The 20,588-nt window shown below is 47.2% G+C and overlaps 3 protein-coding genes across 7 annotated transcripts in view; all 3 read left to right on the forward strand.

Moving 5' to 3' along the window:
- MAN2B2 (mannosidase alpha class 2B member 2) overlaps positions 1-510 on the forward strand; it is a 40,929-nt gene extending 40,419 nt beyond the window's left edge. For all 4 annotated transcript variants that reach the window (XM_069496652.1, XM_069496650.1, XM_069496651.1 and 1 more), the window contains exon 19: positions 169-510. In XM_069496652.1, the coding sequence (XP_069352753.1) occupies positions 169-266 (98 nt within the window). In that variant the 3' untranslated portion in view covers positions 267-510. The remainder of the gene's footprint in view (positions 1-168) is intronic.
- A 1,248-nt stretch (positions 511-1,758) lies between these two features.
- LOC138400571 (MORF4 family-associated protein 1) lies at positions 1,759-3,840 on the forward strand. 2 transcript variants are annotated; one of them, XM_069495529.1, is made up of 2 exons: positions 1,759-2,341; positions 2,823-3,840. In XM_069495529.1, exon 1 carries the CDS (start codon positions 1,939-1,941, stop codon positions 2,320-2,322), a length of 384 nt encoding a protein of 127 aa, XP_069351630.1. In that variant the 5' UTR covers positions 1,759-1,938; the 3' UTR covers positions 2,323-2,341; positions 2,823-3,840. The 2 variants fall into 2 exon arrangements, with proteins under 2 accessions (XP_069351630.1, XP_069351629.1); XM_069495528.1 differs by having other exon boundaries at positions 1,793-2,334; positions 2,823-3,839.
- A 13,673-nt stretch (positions 3,841-17,513) lies between these two features.
- Positions 17,514-17,867, forward strand: MRFAP1L2 (Morf4 family associated protein 1 like 2). Its single transcript, XM_069496622.1, has one exon. The coding sequence runs from the start codon at positions 17,514-17,516 to the stop codon at positions 17,865-17,867; it is 354 nt and encodes a 117-aa protein (XP_069352723.1).
- The last annotated feature ends 2,721 nt before the right edge of the window (positions 17,868-20,588 follow it).

A 20,588-nucleotide genomic window follows, 5' to 3' on the forward strand; every position in this document is an offset into this window, starting at 1 on the left:
AGAAACGCAAAAGGCCCACTTGCAGCAGGAGTCCTAGCAGGTGGGGGCAGCCAAGGGCCATGGTCACGGTGGGAGCCACAGCAGACTGTAGACAGGCAAGGTGTTGTGAGAGGGAGGCTGGGAGGAAGCTCCAAGGTGCAGTGCTGGACAGACCACCTCTGCCCCCAGGCTGCTCCACCTTTCCCTCGAGGTCGCCAGAAGGCCCCACCATCACCATCCACCCAAAGGAAATCCGGACGTTCTTCGTTCACTTCCGACAGCAGTGAGCCCTCAGCAGAGGCTGCTGGCCCCAAGGCTGCCCCAGGGACTCTGCGGAACAGAACAGACCCAGGACATGGAAGAGCAGTGCGGAGGGACCCAGGATGGGGAGTAAACTGCTAATCCAGCAGGCTAATGGCAGGAAATGATCACGTTTGGGGCTTTCTTTCTTATTTTTTTAAATAAAATGTACATTTTAAGATCCAGGTTCTTCCCCTCCTGCATTCGAGCCAGCCCTTTCCTCTTCTCTCACATAAATGATACTTTTCTCTCACATAAATGATTTGGTTTTGATTCATTTGGGTAAATACCAAGGAGTGTGATTGCTGTATCATACTGTAAGAGTATGATATAGTTTTGTAAGAAACCACCAAATGATCTTATGAATGGCTGTATAATTTTGCAATCCCCTTAGCAAGGAATGCGAGTTCCTGTTGATCCGCAGTCTCACCAGCGCTTGGTGTTTGCAGTGTTCGGGATTGTGAATATTCCAATAGGTGTTTAGTGGTGTCTCGTTGTTTGAGCCATGTATTTTTATCCATACCAAAAAAAATGATGAGCTAGCTGCCTCTGATATGTCAAGAAAGCCCAAAAGTTGCACTTTTACAAGAGCAAATGATGTAAAGAACCTGCGAAAGGTCTTCAAAAAAGATATGCTTTTGTTTCTCTTAATCTTTAACTCTGCCATATTCAAATCTGTGAGATGTGTCCCTTTGACTGGAAAACAGAAGCCAATCTTTGGCACTTAGGCAAGCTGGATTCCTGAAATGTTCAATGCTATTCTGGGACTGGTCAGTAGGCTAGGAAATTAACTTTTCCTTAAATTGTGTGTTGAGTGAATGTTAAAGCAAATTTACTAATGCATCCCAAGGGCCGCCCAGGGCGTTAGGGACACAGAGCTGAAAGCAACCGCCCTTAGTAGACAGGTGTAAGGCTGACGATTGACAATGCCTTTTCCACAAACTGGACTTTGGGTCTGCTGGGGCCTCAGGGTGAATCCGCCAGGCTTTGACCCTTGGGGAGATCGGTTGGTGAAAAGACACCCAGACACTTCTGACTGTCATCCAAGCAAGAGCGAACATTACACTTCAGGGCGGCGAGAGAGGGGTCGGGTGGCCCCACGTGAGAGGAAAGGGCTGAAAGTCACCCCAGGGATGTCACAGCCTTTGCTACACCGTTACTTAGGACCCTCCTGTCCTGGGGTAGGAGGACCTTGTTAACAATGTCAACTCCCGGACACGAGAAGCCCTCCGTGTGGGGGACACCCAGAAGAGATCACCCCGCAAAACCAGGGTAGAACAGAGGCGACGCACCCAGTGCAGGGAAAGCGAGAATGAGAGAGAACGTGCGCGCTCGTGCTCGTGAGTGCTGCGCGAGCGCGCCGCATCGCCCTTTACTGTCGTGCGCGCACCCGCGCCTCGCAGCCCGACCGTAAAGACGCTCGGCTGTGTCGTAAAAGGAGCCGCAACGCGCAGACCGCTGGTTGACGGCCGAGACTCCATTTTGTTCGCCGCCTCTGAGCTCGTAAGTCGTTTCTTTCCGTGGCTTCTGTGAGGAGAAAAGTTTAAAAAGGGTAAAAGTTTCAAAGAATATTCTGGAGTGGTGTTGCTAAACGTAGCGAGTGTCCATTTTGTCTCTCCAGCAGACGTAGCGCCCGCGCTTCCGAAGCAGCAGGAGAGGATGCGGCCCCTGGACATCGTCGAGCTGGCGGAGCCCGAGGAAGTGGAGGTGCTGGAGCCCGAGGAAGACTTCGAGCAGTTTCTGCTGCCCGTCATCAACGAGATGCGCGAGGACATCGCGTCGCTCACCCGCGAGCACGGGCGGGCGTACATGCGGAATCGGAGCAAGCTGTGGGAGATGGACAATATGCTCATCCAGATAAAGACGCAGGTGGAGGCCTCGGAGGAGAGCGCCCTGAATCACCTTCAGAACCCCGGCGATGCGGCCGAGGGCAGGCTGGCCAAGAGGTGCGAGAAGGCCGAGGAGAAGGCGAAGGAGATCGCGAAGATGGCAGAGATGCTGGTGGAGCTGGTGCGGCGGATAGAGAGGAGCGAGTCGTCCTGAGGCGGCGTCGCGGTAAGGGGCTCCCGCGAGCTGCGGGCGGGCTCGGCGGCTGCCGTGAACGCGACCGTTGAGAAAAAACGATTCCGTGGAAACTCACATGGGGCCGAAGGGGGGGAGCGTGCGAGCACGCCGAGTTTTTAGCTGGGGAGGTATCGGTGGGTGCCGTGTAAGTGGGTTTTTACGTTGGTGATTTGGAAAAAGGAGGTGGTGTTGGTTTTTGCTTGATAGCGTGTTTGGCTGTAGGCGAAGGGGACGATCTGTAGAACAGCCACAGGACAGCAAACCAAAGGTCGCTGAGGGAACAGAAACGGGCAGCCCCTGCCGTCCAGCAGGGAGGGACAAGCAGAGGGTTTCCAGAGGGCAGGCCAGGGGACCGTTCTGGATTTTGCTGGAAGACCGGATGAGTCCGGCGGCATCCTGCGTGCTTGAGCTGATGAGGTTCTGGGTGGTTCTCTCGGCGTTAACCTCTGGATGATGAAATTCTCCCGCTTGTGCTCTAGGTTCACAGCCAACGGATTTTGGTCGACTGATGGAGATTGGCTGACACCCTGGAGAAGCTGAAACCAGAGAGCCTTTTGTTTTCTCTTTTTTCCTCTGTCTGTACTCTGTCCTCACTCACACTACGTTTCTGCTATGGTCTGTGGTTGATGACCTCAATATGAGTTTTGACTGTTAAACGTTTTTGTTTGGAGAAGTAACTTTTGTTTGGAATAATGCTCTCACATACAGGAATTAGAGCCTAGATTGTAAGCTCTTGTAGCAGTCACACTTGTTCCCGGGCTTTGGTTGTTATTTCTAAATTTTGAGGTGCTTTGCTCTTTCTTGTGTGACCTGGTAGCTCCCTGGAACTTTGGGTCTGTGTGCGACACGTGAGACTCAAGAGTTGGAGTTCTCCGGCTCTGGAGGTGCTGAAGGGGCTGCATTGACTCTGGAAGACAACTCCATGCAGCAGCTGCTGAAGAAAGGACCAGACTTCACCTGGAAATGTGGATGGGGCTGATCTGGCGAGGCCCAGTGAATCCGGAGACGGGGTGGAGGATAGTATTGGCTGTATTTGGGGACTTTAATTTCTGTGTGAGACCAAAGGAGGAGAGACGTATTTTGTTCAAAATTTAAATTTTATGTGGTACACTATCTGATGTAATCTGTCTGGTGAGTTTATTTGGACAACTAACTCATCTTTATCTGACATGGAAGCTAGAATAGAGGACGAGATCTTGATATTCTGTACAAGTTGATGTAATACCCTGATGCATTTCAAGGGATTCTGGGCATAAAATGGAAGAGATGTTTGCAAAAGCCCTTGAGGGGATGGGGCGGAAAGCATGGAATCGTCTGCATTGGACCCTAAACTGGACTGGGAAGAGGCATCTTCAAGGTTCATACATTGTCCAGCTATAAGTTCATTTGAGTAGCAGACCTGACAAGTATTTGAGGTCAAAACCCTACCATGTTTAAAAAAAAAACAAACTTACCATGTTAATAAAGGTATTCATTTGCTTGAAAAGACAAAAGATCTAAAAAGTTATTAAGAAATGTTATTACTTTAAGATTGAAATCTGCTTTCCACTAGATTGTTCTCATTACCAAATGGGGGGTGAACAACTTATGGTTTCTCAGGCTCTCAGTAAGCCTCTAATCAAAGGGGAGCTTTATTTCTGTATGCTGTCATGGGAACCAGGTGAGGGAGAACGTATTTGGTTCTTAGTGTAGGAAGGAATTGCATGTAATCCTGTGATCCAGGCCCCTGCCCTCCAAGAGCCAGAGTACCCTCAGTCTTTCAAGTTAGAATGTTATATTCTAGTCCTTGCACTGGGAATATAGTGATAAAATAAAATTATAGTGGGGTGAGGAACCACCCCCCTTCCAGGAATGAAGCACTTAACTCCCCCTAGCTGCTAGAAGTGTGGCCGACTGAGGACTCGGTTGGCCCTCTTTGGGAAGTGCCTCTGCAAAAGAGAGCTGCTTTAGCCAAAGTTATGCCCCCTTTCTTGACTGGCCCATTTCCAGTGACTCATGGACTGGAGGTCTAGGGTCCCTATCCCTCTTACTATAATTTGGGACACCTTCAAAGGGCATCTGGGCTTCAGCGCTCCCTACGGGATCTGAAGCTCTTGTTAGGACTGCATCACTGCCCTGCTGCTTCTGCCTGATCTTGCTTGCCTTCCCTTCTACAAGCGTTAATCGCTAAAAAAAAAAAAAAAGTACGTGCGTATCTAGTTTTAATCTTAGAATCGGCATCCTGGGGAATCTAGTTGGTAGACAGAAATCTAAAACAGAAAATCATGTGTCAGCTGGGCACGGTGGCTCATGCCTATTAATCCTAGCACTTTGGGGGGCTGAGGCAGGAGGATTGCTTGGGGTCAGGAATTCAAGACCACCCTGAACAAGAGTGAGACCCCCTTTCTACAAAAAACAGGAAAGTTAGCTGGGTGTAGTGGCTTGCACCTGTAGTCCCAGTTATTTGGGAGGCTGAGGCAGGAGGATTACTCGAGCCCAGGAGTTTGAGATTGCAGTGAGCTATGATGATTCCACTGCACTCTAGTCTGGGTGGCAGAGCAAGACCCTGTCCAAAAAAAAAAAAAAATTAACATGTCACAAGCTCATAGAATGGATACCATGTCTTAGAAGAGCACTGAGGGGAAGATGGTCTAGGAAAGTTTCCAGAACAAGAAAGTGGTGAACTTGTCCTTGAAAGATGAGTATAGCTTCCAAAGTCAAGAAGAGAATGAGAGGCATGATAGGCACAGGAAACAGTGTAGAAAATGCTAGAGGGTCAGAGTTTTCTGTGTGAGTTTCACACAGAGTGGGGAGAAATGGGTAGAATGGAATTAAGAGCCAGAAAACAGCAACCACCAAAAAAGATATATTTGGTACGTTTGCCAAAACTAAGAAATTTAACATTGGTACAGTATTACTAACTAGACTACAGACTTTATTCCGATTTCAGCAATTCTCTACCAATGCCCTTTTTCTGTTACAGGATAACACATGCATTTTATCGGGTAGTTGAAATGGACAATATAAATGACAAAAAATTCAAAAGATACAAAAGGGATCCTTCCTCTCTCCCCAGCTTCCCAGTTCCCCTCCCAAGAGACCACCTTTACAAGTTTCTTGTATTTCCTTACAGATATTAACTATGTTTCAACATACATATAAAATTCTTCCCATCCTTTTTTTTTTTACATAAACGGTGTAGTACACTATATAATCTGTTAATGTCTTTACTTGTTTACCTGAAAAATACAGCTTGGAAGCCTTTCCCTATCTAAACATCTAAATCTGCGTTTTTTTTTTTTTTTTTTTTTTAGGCTGCATAGTGTTAATTGTACAGCTGATTCTTACACCAAAGTTTGAAAACTTGACTTAAATTCTTTCCATTAACTCCTTAGTTCCCCTTTCTTGTGATTCTCATCACAATTGCAGCGCAGCCATAATTCCCAGTTGCCCCAGCTCCTGAAGTTCTTCCTCCTGGCTTGCCAGCAATTGGAGGAGCAATCGAATCTGGCATCTTCTAAGCAAAGAATGTGATAAAGGTCCATTCTGAGAGTCTTACATGGCTACACACTCATTAATTGGCTGGAGTCTCCATAATTTTTTATTATTAATGTTCCATATATCTCTCATGAGCCCCAGGCACTCTGTCCCTTTCCTGGGTGTCCTCTAGAGGTCACAGAACACTGCAGAAAGCCCTGGTGGGGTTCTCAGATGGGTTCCTGACACTGTAGAGGCCACCTCAAGCTGGGACCTATCTTTGTTCAGTATTATGGTATTTCAGGTATGACAAGTGTCCTCATCGAAGTGCTATTACACAAGGAAGCAAGGCGATTGTGGGAGCACTGAGGTGTCACTTAACCTAACCTGGGAGGTGAGGAAAGGCATCCAGCAGGAGACAGACAAGGTACGTAACGGAAGTGCCCATGAGAGGTGCAGGCGAAGTATGGAGAATGTTCAAAAGCTGCTGGGCCCACACTGGGTCAGAACTGGGCTGAAGAGACCACAGAGTACTACAGAGGCTTCTGCATCTGGGTGTTTCATCAGCTGAGATGACCCCTTGGAAGAAAGCAAATCTAATTCTGATGGACATCATGGTAGAACTGGCAACAGCTGAGGACAGAATCAACACTCGGGGTGCAAAAAGCATTAACCAATGTCTGACCCCGGGGAGGGAGGACACTCCAAAATTCCTAATCCTGGGGAAGACAAACCTCAGAGCAGTGCCAGGCTGCCAGGGAGCTTAGGGGCAGGGGGACAGGAGACAGTGCCCAGTCATCTTGCTGCTGTTCTCGGTGACCTGGGCCTACACTGGCTTGTCTCCGAGGTTCTTTCCAGCCCTGGAATTCTGTATGACTTCTGGCAATAAAGCTTTTCAGGATGAAATGCTGTGAGGGTCATTAGTGCTGTTCACCAAGTAAATTCCAATTCTCTGCCTTCTAGGCACGTGGTAGTTTTGCCTTCCTGGCCCCTTGTGATTGGGTGGGCCATGAGACTAATTCTGGCCAGTGAGTTTCGAAGAAGAGCAATACCTGTCACATCCATGCCAGAACCTCCAAAGTGACACCCTCTGAGCTCTCTTCCCTCCGGCACAGAGACCAGCAACATTCAAGACAGTGGTTGATCATCCCCTGTGTTGCTTTGATGGCGTGGTTTCCCTGCCAATCCACGATGAGCATGTAGCACAAACAAAGAAGAACCTTGGTTGTCTTAAGCCACTGAAATTTGAGGATTGTTTGTTATGACATAGACCAGACTAAGATGACTGATACAGTGACTTTCATCCTTTCTTCCTTTCCTGGGGTTTTGATGAAAGGGTTGTCTCTCCGTCTAAGGCCTGTATCCTCATTTGTGATCATATCCCTCCCGATGCCCAGGGGCATTGTCCAGCAGATGATCTCTTGTCTCACTTTTTCACCTGTAGCTCTTCACTTTCCTCTGCCCTCTGATGACTTTGAGGTGAAAGAAAGCCCACCTTCAAATCCCTGGCCCTGGCCACCCTCCCCTTCCAGGCAGCAAATAAACATGCAGTGGGTTGAGTTTCCACCATTTCCAGAGATAAATGGGGGTTTGTGGCCAGATAAATCTAAACCCACCCAGGGCTTGCTTCAGTCACTGCCCAAAATATGTTAGACGCTACCCTCGTCAACTACATTTTCTTCTCCTCTGCTCCCCATGATGCTCTGTGGTACCTATTTCCTGATTTAGATCCCCATCCCGTCCTCCTGCCTTCAAACTCTCTACTCTAGGGTTCACAAAATCCTCCATCCTATCATTCCCAAACTATTAGTTCATTAAGTATAAAATGTCCGATTCCTTAAGTGCTAAGCTTGACAGTTGATATCTCTGACATTTTCACTTTGACACTTCTTATTTTATTTTTATTCTGAAGGTACATCCTCATTATTTCAAATGCTTGGTTATTGACTTGGGATTATCTTTCAAATTTTTTTTTAGAGCAACTTTTGGGAAACCACGGGTAAGTCAAAAATTCGTGTCATTTGGGAATAACACCAATTGGGTATCGGACAGAGGTGGGGGGTAGGGGGGAGGGGAATGGATGTATACCTACATGATGAGCGTGATGAACACTGTCTGGGGAATGGACATGCTTGAAGCTCTGACTCAGGGGGACGGGGGGCATGGGCAATATATATAACCTGAACTTTTGTACCCCCATAATAAGCTGAAAAAAAAAATTCGTGTCATTTTTTAATATGAGTTCCATCATGGAACCCATGCTTCGCAGGCAGCTCGAAATATCAGTGAAGTGTTTGGGAAGGATGTGGCTAATGAATGCACAATACGTCAATGGTTCCAGAAGTTCAGTTCTGGTGATTTTAATCTTGAAAATGAGCCATGTGGGAGACCAAAGTGGATAATGATGAGCTGAAAGCTGTAGTGGAAGCGAATCCATCTCAACCTACACGTGAATTAGCAGCAAGGTTTGACGTTACTATTCCAACAATATTGGACCATTTGAAACAAATCGGCAAGGTAAAGAAGCTGGACAGATGGGTACCGCATGAATTAAACAAGTGTCAGCAGAGAAATTGTCTCTAACCTTGCTTTTCTTTGCTGTCACAACATAAAGGCAAACCATTTCCTCACTGTATTGTGATGTGTGATGTGTGATGAAAAATGGATTCTTTTTGACAATTGCAAGTGTTCAGCACAATGGTTGGATAAAGATGAAGTGCCGAAACACAGTCCAAAACTGAATATTCATCAAAAAAAAAAAGAGCTAATGGTGTCTGTTTGGTGGTCCAGTGCTGGTATTATCCACGACAGCTTCATGAAACCTGGTCAACTGATTACAGTGGATGTCTACTGCAACTCATGAAATGATGAGGGTGCTTGTGATTAAGCACCCAAGAGTGGTCAGTGGGTACAGGCCAATCCTCTTGCAAAACCACATGTTGCAAAAAAACAACTCTGCTGAAACCATACAGGCTGGACTTGGAAACTCTCTGTCATCCACCATATTCACTAGACATTGCACCAACTGACTACCCCTTCTTCCAGGCTTTGGACCACTTCTTGCAAGGAAAAATATTCAATTCTCAACAGGCTATAGAAAATGCCTTTCATGATTTTATCGCCACTTGCTCTCCAGGCTTCTTCGCTGCTGGCATGAAGCGTTAAGATGGCAAAACTGTGTTGATGATTTATGTGCATACTTTGATTAATTGTACTGGTTCTTGTTTGAGATATAATGAACTAAACTTTTGATTTGAAATCGGAAATTTCATATTTAGTGACCTAATAATTCATATTACTCTTTGCTAACTCTTAACAGCTGCGACTGGACTTTTCTGCAGTCTTGGTGATGGTCCCTCACAGCACTAAACTGCTGCAGACACAGATGAAGGGGACAACTGGGTTCATTAGGGCTGTGTTTTTGCCAGGAAAAAAAAGGGGGGGTTAGGGTTTTGACAAAGACATTATTGCAACAATGGACTGTGTACTCTGAACAGATGAGTGGTGAGCAGGACAGCAACAGGAGAAAGTAGCTGGTAAAGTGAATTGAGGCCCCAGTGAAGTTAAAAAAAAATGTGTTAGTAGCTGTACTGGAAGTGTCACCTGCAAGGATGGGGATGTGGCAGAAAATACGAGGGCTTTCCAGTATTGTGGAGGTAGGGCAGTTTTGAGGTGACAACAAGTCACCCTGGGATGAGTGGCCAGGGGTGTGGAGGAGCTCCTTGGACATGGGGAGGCCCAGGAGTGAGACTGGTGGCTGTGTAGGCATGGAACTTGCCCAGGATGATGGCAGGACGTGGGGTGCAGGGGAAGGCCAGGAGCCAGGTGCCAATGTCTGCAGTGAACAATAGGACCCCAATGGGAGAGTCGCCTGGAGGATGACAAAGGTGAAGAGGGGGAACAGGCAGATGGCCAGTGAATGCTCCAAAGGAGTGCCACTTTGGATGAGAGGGAGGGCAAGGAATGATGTGGGCATGGCCAGGGGAGAACACTGACCCAACTCCTGACACTGGAGTGGCTTTCCCTTCACAGGCCTGAGGACAAAATGGCACTGTTCTCTGGGAACCATCAAGGGACAAGGTCGGGTAGGATGGGGCTTCTCCAAGAAGTCAGGTACATTCAGGCAATGGCTCACCAGATCCTACAGGCCCAGCCAGGAATGGGTGTGGGGGTGGAGAGGCCTGAACAGCATTATTGGAAACCAGCAAGAACAGCACCCTAGGCTGAGCTTGACTTGGTTCATCAGTGGGAGAAACAGCAGTGACAGGCTTGGTAAGTTTCATCCTGAATTTAGTCTGAGGGGGGATGGGCATGGCTTTGGCATGACCACCATGAAGAGCAGAAGATGTGGCAGCTGTAGGTTGTCATTCCACTATGCTTCCTGCAGTGGCTTTTTTGAAAGCGATCTGAGAAGCCACCGTTACTGGTCATTTGGGGCCTCACAGGGTTGACAACAGCATGGGTTCTGCGTCCCAAACTGAAACAGTTAAAAGAGACGGCTCCAGAAAAAGCCATCCGAGAGGGAGCCAGGATTGAGGCCCGAGCCTTTCTCAAGCATTTCCATTAAAGGTTTTTTTCCAGATAGTGGGCACTATCCAAGTGGGCAAAGACCAGATTACAACTGTCACCTTCCTTCGAAGCCACCTGTTCCACATGGATGAGTAGGGGAAGGACGGAGCCCAGAGTCCAGTAAATAAAAAACTAGAGACTTCACAAGATTTTTGGCTGTGATCACCTGCACTTTAGGACTCACTAAAAGTAAACAGGTAGCATCCTCAGGTTTTTAAGAAATTATATTGCCAAAGAGATTCCAAGCAGGGTCTGCTAAAACCCGGGGTTGTTCAGCCCCTGAGGGAGCCTGAGCTGGGTCACCTGCCCCAGCAGGAAGCAGGCTTCCGGTGCTGCAAAGCCCCCGGCAGGGGGCACTTTCCAAGCCATGTTTCATACGTGGCCTGGGAAGATGGTAAGGAAGAGCCTCCCTGAGTCAAAAGCCAGGGACCCAGAGGAAAGGAGCAAAGTAGTTCCTTCTAGAAAGAAAACCAGATGCTAAATGGGCTCACCTGGGAGTGTTTGCACTTTCTGCCTCTGTCACCCAGGCTGGAGTGAGGTGGCGTGATTACAGCTCACTGCAGCCTTGAAATCCTGGGCTCAAGCAACCCTCCCACCTCAGGTTCCTGAGTAGCTAGAAATGTAGGCAGGAGTCACCACACCTGGCTGATTTTTTTTTTTAATTTTTTGTAGAGATGGGGTATTGCTTATGTTGCCCAAGCTGGGGGGCAGTGGCATCATCGTAGCTCACCTGCAGCCTTCAACTCCTGGGCTCAAGTGATCCTCCTGCCTCAGCCTCCCAAGTAGCTGGGACTACAGGTGCATGTTACCACACCCAGCTAATTTTTTAAGTTTTTGTAGAGACAGAGTCTCCCTATGTTGCCCAGGCTAGTCTCAAACTCCTGGCCTTAAGCAATCCTCCTGCCTTGGCCTCCCAAAGCTCTGGGATTACAGGCCTGAGCCACAGCGGCCGGCCTGAATGGAAGTTTGATACAGTTGTCCCACACGGACTCCTTGCTGTGTGGACTTCTCCTTAGGGAAGCTCACAACGTGGCAACTGCTTCCTCCAGAGGGCATGATCCAGAGCGGGAATGCCCACGTGAAAGCCACAGTCTTTTTATAACACCCTCACTTCTGCTGTATTCTCTTTGTTAGGAGCAAATCCAGCCCTCACTCCAGGAGGGGAGAATTAAGCTCCATCTATGGAAGAGAGGAGGAGCAAAGAATTTGTGGACATATTTTTTTGAAAAACCACCACAACTATTGTCATTACATTCTAGTAATATTATGTTTTTGAGACATCACAGATTCAAAGGAACCTAAATTGCTAGCATTAATAATAGAGTTTCTATCCTAACATCTGAATTCTAGAGATTTAAAAAAGTACAAAAATAAAAATAATTTTAAAAATAGAGCTTCTAGAGTTTCAAGGTTTCTAGACAAAGAATCAATTCATAAACGTCATTAGTGTTTCTCTTTACCAGGAACAAAGAGGAAATATATTTTCTAAAAGGTATCATTTATAATAAAAATAAAAATTTAATGGGTATTTGTTTCCTAGGGATGCTGTAACAAACTGCTACAAACTAAGTGACTTAAAACAACAGAAATTTACTCTGAAGTCCAGTTCCGGAGTCCAGAAGTGTGAAGTCAAGGTGTCCGCAGGGCCACACACCCTCTGAGAGATCTAGGGAAGAATATTTCCTGGACTCTTCCTAGATCCTGGTGATTGCTGGCAATCCGTGGCATTCCTTGGCTTGTGGCTGCATCAGTCCAATCTGCCTCCATTGTCACGTGGCTTTCTTCCCCGTCCATCCGTGTCTTCACATGGCCTTCACATGAGGACACCAGTCATTGCATTTAGGGCCTGCTCTAACCCAGTGTAACTTCATCTTAACTAATTACATCTGCAAAGACCCTATTTTCAGTCAGGTCACATTGTGACCTTCTGGGTGGACATGAATTTTGGAGGGATGCTAGTCAATCCAGTACAAATGGTGACTTGGAAAATTTTAACATATGTTCAAAATTTTAATATATGGAAAACCTTTATGCATAAAATTATAAAACTAGATCGAAATTCATTAAAGTACAACTAAATAGATTGACAGAATTAGTATTTTACTTCTCCAAAGTGGTCGAGTGAGTCAATGCAATCCCAATAAAAATCTTATCAGGTGGGTCTGTTTTGATTGTTTTGGTTGAAGTTAAAAAGAAAACGAATTCAAAATTTAGATAGACAAGCAGAAGAGCTGGGACATTCCTAAAGGACCAGGTGGAGAGACTTGCCATTCTTTACCAAATATCTATGCTTATCATAAAGCCAGTAGTAATCAGTTCAATGTAGTCATGGCCCAGAGATACACAGAGACCAACAGAACAAAGTAGACAGCCCAGATCCAGACACGAGCAAATGCAGACTCAACACATGACAGATGTTACACTGCAGACCAGAAGGAAGAGATAAAATACTCAGTATGTAGGGCTAGGACAACTGGCTATATATGAGGGAAAAACTGCAGTTAGATACCTGCCTCAAACATCACAAAGATCATTTCCAGATGAATTAACCCACAAATATGAAAAACTAAACACTAAATATTTTAGAGACTATAAAGGAAAATATTTATAACTTCAGGGTAGGAAAGGATTTCTTAAAACAAGATAAAAAAAGAAACACAGCATAAAATAAAACTTGATACTTTGTTTTCATCAAAACTAAAATCTTAACATGAATGCTTATAGCGGCTCTATTCATGATATCGAGAAGGTAGAAACAACCCAAATGACGGCTATCAATGGATGAATGGATAACAAATTATGGAATATACATACAATAAAATATTATTCAACCATTGAAAGGAATGAGGTGCTGATACATGCTACAACTTGGATGAACCCCCAAAATATTATGCCAACGAAAACATACTGTATGATTCTTTTATTATAATGTTACGAACAGAAATGTATACATCCCAAAATTCATATGTTGAAGCCCTAAGCCCCAATGTGACTGTATTTGTAGACAGGTCCTTTAAAGAGATAACTGAGGTTACATGAGGTCATAGGGGTGGGGTCCCAATCCAATATGACCGGTGTTCTTATAAGAAGAGGAAGAGACACAGGGATGTACATGCACAGAGAAAAGGCCATCTTCAAGCCAAGGGAAGAGACCTCAGGAGAAACCAACTCTGCACCTTCATCTTGGACTTCTAGGCTCCATAACTGTAAGAAAATAAATTTTTGTTGTTTAAAACATCTAGTCTATGGTATTCTGTTATGGCAGCCTATCGGACTAACACATATGATATACCCAGATAGGTAAGTGCATAGAGACGGAAAGTAGATTCGTGGTTGCCGAGGGCCAAGAAAAGGTGAGCTATACAGTGATTACTAAATGAGTACTGAAAGGACAGTCTTGCTGATGGGCTAACAAGAAAATAAATTTCTAACTGGTAGCCACTTAGAGTAGCACAAACCCTGCCTCTAAGGTTGGTAACATGAATGTCTCTCCCACAGAGATGTTTACCTAGCAATTAAAAGCAGCTGAGCAAAACTAGGCCGGGCGCGGTGGCTCACGCCTGTAATCCTAGCACTCTGGGAGGCCGAGGCGGGTGGATCACTCGAAGTCAGGAGTTCGAGACCAGCCTGAGCAAGAGTGAGACCCCCCCGTCTCTACTAAAAATAGAAAGAAATTATATGGACAACTAAAATATATATATACAAAAAATTAGCCGGGCATGGTGGCACATGCCTGTAGTCCCAGCTACTCGGGAGGCTGAGGCAGGAGGATCGCTTGAGCCCAGGAGTTTGAGGTTGCTGTGAGCTAGGCTGAAGCCACGGCACTCACTCTAGCCCGGGCAACAGAGTGAGACTCTGTCTCAAAAAAAAAAAAATAAATAAAAAATAAATAAATAAAAATAAAAAGAAGCTGAGCAAAACTAAAGAAAGTATAAATCCTCATTAATATTTGCCAGAGCTGCTCAATTCACACTCCAAAAGGGAAGAAGTTTCTGGGAGAGGGCAGGAAAGGGTAGACTATCTAATAGATTGCCATCAAAAATTCACTGCCTGTAAAAAGGTTTTTTGAGTATTGTTTGAGCAGCCTTGAAAAGGTTCCTGAGCAGACAGTAGGGGCGCAACCTCCCTGCCCCAGCTCTCTGCCTCTAGTTCTAGCCAAGAAAACACAGATTTCAAGAACTCAGATAACCCAGCCTCATAGAAAAAGAAAAATAAATAAAGAATTCCCTGACATCTCACAGCCGCTTTTGTTATCAGTCTGCTGAAGCAGAGGGGTAAAAAGCCATTTTCGCCCTTTAAAAGTATCAAGCAACTTTCCCCTCCACCCAACATCTTTCCTCACTCTGTGTGTCGTGCCCCCCGCCATCTCTCTCTGGAAAATGAATAAACTTTTACTTCTGCAAATCCTAATCACTGTCTGAGAATTCTTTCTCCCCCCACATATGGACTTTTTTATGGGATGACAAAAATGTTTTGAAACTAGAGAGAGCTAGTGGTTGCACAACATTGCGAATACACTAAATATCACTTAATTGTATACTTTAAAGTGGTTAATTGTATGTTACATGAATTTTACCTCATTTTTATAAAAGCTAGAACAGTCAAATTCATATAGAAAGTGGAATAGTAATTGCCCGGGGCTGGCGGCAGGGGGCGGAGGGGGAGTAGGGAGTTAGTGTTTAATGGGGACAGAGCTTCAGTCTGGGAAGACGGAAAAATTCTGGAGTTGGAGGGTGGCGACGGCTGCACAACAATGTGACTGTGCACTGAACTGGACATTTAAATGGCTAAAATGATAAGTTGATGTTATGCATATTTTACCACAATAATTTTATTTTATTTTTTATTTTTTTTTTTGAGACAGAGTCTTGCTTTGTTGCCCGGGCTAGAGTGCCGTGGTGTCAGCCTCGCTCACAGCAACCTCAGATTCCTGGGCTTAAGCGATCCTACTGCCTCAGCCTCCCGAGTAGCTGGGACTACAGGCATGCGCCACCATGCCCGGCTAATTTTTTCTATATATTTTAAGTTGTCCAGCTAATTTCTTTCTATTTTTAGTAGAGACGGGGTCTCGCTTTTGCTCAGGCTGGTCTCGAACTCCTGACCTTGAGCGATCCACCCGCCTTGGCCTCCCAGAGTGCTAGGATTACAGGCATGAGCCACCACGCCCAGCCAAATTTTTGAGCTAAAATATTGTTTATCAAAGGAAACATAATCAAAATGAAAAGTTGAACCACACAATGTACTACCCTCTCAATTTTTCTATAAACCTAAAATTGTTCTAAAAAATAAAGTCCATTTTTTAGAAAAACAGTCAAGCCTCAATTGGGAGAAGATATTTGCAACAAACACCCTGGGGGAGGGGGGGAGAGAGAATCCAAAATGTATAAAAAGAAAGCCCTGAGGAGAACAAGGCAGGGGAAAGCTTTGAGGGTCTTGATCCACTTTCACCCACCCGGGGGCTCACCACCGACTTTCCGTTAACACTATGCAAATGTTCTCCAGACTAAGCTCCAAGTTTTCTACTGCCGCTGTAACAAGTTACCATAAACTTAGCGGCTCAAAACCACAAATTACAATTCTGAAGGTCAGAAGTCCAGGCTGGCTTAGCAGGTTTCCCTGCTCTGGGTCTCACAAGGCCAAAATCAAGGTGTTAACTGTCCGGTCTTAGCTGGCAGAACCCAGTGCCTTGTGGCTGCAGGACTGAAGTGCTGTCCCTTGCTGGTGGTCCGCTGGGAGCCAGCGTTAGCTCCCAGAGGCCTCTCTCTTGCTCTTGCACACAGCCACCTGCTGCTTCTGATATTTCGTTCTTCACTTTTAAGGGTTCAGTGATCAGACTGAGCCCATCTGGATAATCCAGGCTAATCTCCGTACTTTAAGACCCTTAACTTTAATTACCTCAGCAAAAGTCCCCTTTGCCACATAATGTGACGCATTCCTTATTACAAAACATGCTATGTCATTTATAACATAATCATAGGTTCCAGAGATTAGGACGTGGACACCCATGGGGGCCATTCTGCCCACCACACCTCCCAAGAGGTAAGGGCACCCAACACCGCTAGGCATAGGTGGTGACACTGAGGCTGAGAGAGCCATCTCAGGCTGTCATCTGATTCGTCCAAAGTCTCCGGCCGGCAGCTTGGGAAGCTAATGTTCAAACGCTCCGACACTTTGCCGTCCACCGCCGCACAGGACAGTCTACTGAGAACTGTAGCAACACCACTCACACCTGCCCGGGGCTTTAGCAAGTACTGAGTCCTCTCGATGACAGTGACAGGTCTTCAGATCCGGACCGCCGGCTCCATTCGACCACTGGAAAACTGAGTCTTAAACCTGTGGCCCTTGCGCAGGCAGGGTCCCCCGAGCGTTGCGGCGGGCGAGTCTGTGGGCCCTCGGGAGGAACGTGAACGTCTCCACCTTCCCCGCCCCGATCGCACCGAGCCCCTGCTGGGGGGCCGGCCCGCGAGATGTGGGGACACGGACCCTACCCTCCAACAGCTCTCCCGGGGAGGCCGCCGTCTGGTAACGGCCGTGCCTCCGCACACCTCCCCGCCCGCCCGCTCAGCGCCGGGCCGGCCGACGCCCCCCGTGGGCTCCCCGGCGAGGCGGAGAAGGGGTGAGGGGCAGCCAGCATTCGGTGGAACCGTCCGCTTCTGCTGTGGAAAAATCTTGCAACTCGATGTTAAAACCCAGGCTCTGGACATCCCTCCGTGCGTCGGTCCCCGCCTGAAGACCCGACCTCAGAGCCCCGGCGATCGAGATGCTGCGGTGAACGGGCAGGAGCGCGCGCCTGCGACTGCGACTGCGCCTGCGCGGTCCGGGAGCTCTCCTGAGACCCCGCCCCCGGCGCGCGCGTGGCCATAGAAGGGCGAGGCCGAAAAGAGGTCCGGGTCTGTCGCGAAAGGGGCTGCAAAGAAGCCGAGCGCTGGTTGACGGCTGGGCGGCCATTTTGGGTGTGGCCTTCTCGGTTTTAGGGAGAGAAGTTTTAGAGTGTAAAGTTTTATTAAGACAAAAAAAAAAAAAAAACCAAGCCTCAGGAACCTATCGCTGGTGGCTGCCCGACCCCCGCCGAGCTCAGCCCCGCCCAGGCACGCGCTGCTGGTCGCCGCCCCGACGCGGGCCCCCAGGGCGGGAGAGGCGGCACGATGCAGCCCGAGGATGCCGGCGAGGCGCGGGAGCCCGGGGAGGACCTGGGCGGTCTCCGGAGCCCCACGCTCCGCTTGGGCCTCGAGGACCTCGCCGCCCTCAAGCGCGAGCACGTGCGGGCGCGCGGCAGGGCCCGCAGGAAGCTGATGGAGATCGAGAGCCTGCTGGACGAGATCAGGAGCGAGGTGGAGGCCTCGGAGGAGAGCGCCGTGGATCCCGCGCGCGCTGCGCGGGCGGAGGAGAGAGTGGTGAAGCTGTGCACCAAGGTGGAGAAGAAAGCCATGGAGGTGGCGCGCATGGGCAGGAGGATCGTGGAGCTGCACCGGCAGATCGACGGCTGCGAGTGTTATTGAGAGGCGGGAGCCGGCGGGCCTCCCCGGGGCTGGATGGCTGAGAGCAGTCAGTAATGCTCCTTTTCTTTGTCTTTTTTATTTTTCTTTTTTGAAACGAAGTCTCTCTATGTTGCCCAGGCTGGTCTCCAACTTCTGGAGAGTCCTCAGCCTCCTGAGCAGCTGAGATTACAGGTGCACGCCACCATGCCTGGCTTATGTGAAAGAAAATGAAGATCTGGGACCACCCCAACTCCTTATGCTAAGCCAAGAGGCTGTCATGCAACACCCCCTTCTGAAGAAAAGCTGTTACCAACACGCATTAGCCAGACCCACGTGGAAAAGTAAAAGGCCTCGGGAATCTGCAAGGACTGTCCCCACTGATCATTGATACTTAAATTCTTTGCCCGCCTCCAATAAGCAAGGACATGCCAATCATAGTTTTAGGTCTGCAGTCTAAGTTTTGCTCCTAAAACTAACATCTGTTCAGTTCCACACTGATAATGTTGATTGCAAGCTTATTTTCCCAGGTACAGAATAGGGACAAGCGAGATCTGTCATTCCTCCACCCCCCCCCCACGTATAGCTGCATAATTTGTTGCTGCCCAACCAGGTTCATTTGCCTGCTGCCCAGGAGGAAGCCAATACACTGAGACAGCAGGGTTTACAGTAGAAAAAGTTTAATTCCCCATAGCATTAACCGGCGAGATGGGAGGAATTTTTCAAATCCGCCTCCTTGAGAATTTGGAAGACAGGATTTTTAAGGATGGTTTGGCAGGCAAATGATTAGGCATTAGGTTTGCTAACTGGATGGGTTGGGGGCGGAACCATCAGTCCCTTGGTATGGGCCATGGGCCTGGGTGGGTCAACCAATCTAGTGGCATGCAGAACCAGGTTCTTGGTGAGGGGTCACAAGACCAGTTGAGTCAGTTCCTTGGTATGGGCCACAGGTCTGAGTCAGCCAATCCACTGGAATGTGGGACCTGGAAGATATCTCAGAAACTACCCCTAGGTTTCGAAAGGGAGATGTTATCTATGGAGAAAGCTAAGAATCTTTATGACCACCAGCTGTGTGGCTCCAGAGTGGCAGACGGGGACAGTGGCTATGGCTAGCTATTTTAGCTGGGCGTGTGCCTTATTTTTAGCCAGGCCCTCACCACAGTTCTTCCCTTGCACCCCGTTATTAACTTGTAAGGGCAGTTTCAAATTGATTCCTCTTTAACTCCCTTTTTCTCTTCAAACATTGACCTTATGTAAAATGTAGATTTCCTGGGCCTTGCAAGATGTAACCATTTGCCTCACTGCCCACCGTCCTCCTTTTTCTTACGCTCTTTGCCTTGTAAACACTGAGTTCCCAAATTCCTCTTTGGAAAAAAGTCACAGATCCCTCTGTGGCTTGAGTTTTTCCCGGGCATATCCTCAAATTTGGGCTTCAAAAATCTCCATTAACTGAGATCTTTGCCTCAGTCAGTTATTTGGGGTTGTCACTTAATTTTGCCCTTTTTACATTGGTAATTAGAGAAAAATTTTATTTCTTAAATAAAATTTAGAAGGCATTAGTAGTATAACAGTAAAGGGTGTAGAGTTCCATATCATTTAAGGGGGTTAAACCAAAGAGAACTCTAGGCCATAGAGCCAAATACCAGGAAAGGAGTAAAATTTAAATGTGAAACAGAGTTATTGAGTATTTCTAAATTTTTTTTTTTTTTAGAGAGAGGATTGTGCTGTGTTGCCCAGGTTGGCTGAATATTTCTAAATTTTACTACGAGTTTGGAGCATTTCACTTGAACCTTTCTGTTAGAGGTGACATTCTGCTTGTGGATTTGTGCTTTTCACCCCAGGATAGTGGCTTCTGATTTGCAGGTGTCAAAGATAAGGAAAACTGGACACTAGTTCACAACAGATTTAATTCAGTAATGACTACTGCAATAAGGAAGAGACCCCAGTGTGAACTGAACTCAGCTGTGTCAAAGCAAAAGGCAGGAGACTTTTTCAAGGTTGGGGTATGCTGGGGAAAGGTGCTGAAGGGGAAAGGTGGGGTTTGATCCACCTGTCTAGGCCATCTGGACTTGCTAGTTAGTGCTTATCCAGAAGAGAAATAAACCTCTCCTATCTTTATGACAGAAGTGGTGCAAGTTGGAGCAAGTAGGCCCTTATTCTCCCACAGGGACTGGGAGCAAGAATGAGAGTTATCTCTTTGCATGTTTGCGTTTCAGGGAGCCAGCTCTCAGATCTGTAAGGAGGCACCATGGGAGTTGTACATGTCAAAGGGCAGAGAAAGGACTTGTAATTGCAAGCTTTCTAAAGTAACTGCTCTTGAAGAGGGCCCAGGGGCCTATCTCCCTATCATCAGGTTCATTTTAGCTGGAACAAACAGTAGATTTTCCTGGAAAGCTGAGCTTTCCCAGGCAGGCACTTTAAGTGGGCCTGGGGTTATCCTGGGAAGGCAGCCTCAAGCCACTAGAAGCCGTGCCAGAGTTGGGACCAAGTCCTATATGGTGAGCATTCATTGTGGTTCTCACAATCAACCTCTTGATTATAAATTCCTTCCAGCTGTGTGTGACGTTCACCAGCAGACTTCCATCAACTGACATCCTGGAAAAGGTGAAAACTGAGAATCTTTTGTTTTCACCTTTCTGTTTTTCTGTACATGTCTTTCCATGCATAACACTAAGTCCCTAATGAGCCAGGCACAGTGGCTCATGCCTGTAATCCTAGCACTCTGGGGGGCCGAGGCAAGAGGAT

The sequence above is a fragment of the Eulemur rufifrons genome, chromosome 20 (assembly GCF_041146395.1).
Source record: "Eulemur rufifrons isolate Redbay chromosome 20, OSU_ERuf_1, whole genome shotgun sequence".
NCBI lineage: Eukaryota > Metazoa > Chordata > Mammalia > Primates > Lemuridae > Eulemur > Eulemur rufifrons.

Bases quoted from the DNA above. Each gene is read 5' to 3' on its own strand.
- MRFAP1L2 (XM_069496622.1), top strand. From the start codon at position 17,514: ATGCAGCCCGAGGATGCCGGCGAGGCGCGGGAGCCCGGGGAGGACCTG.
- LOC138400571 (XM_069495529.1), top strand. From the start codon at position 1,939: ATGCGGCCCCTGGACATCGTCGAGCTGGCGGAGCCCGAGGAAGTGGAG.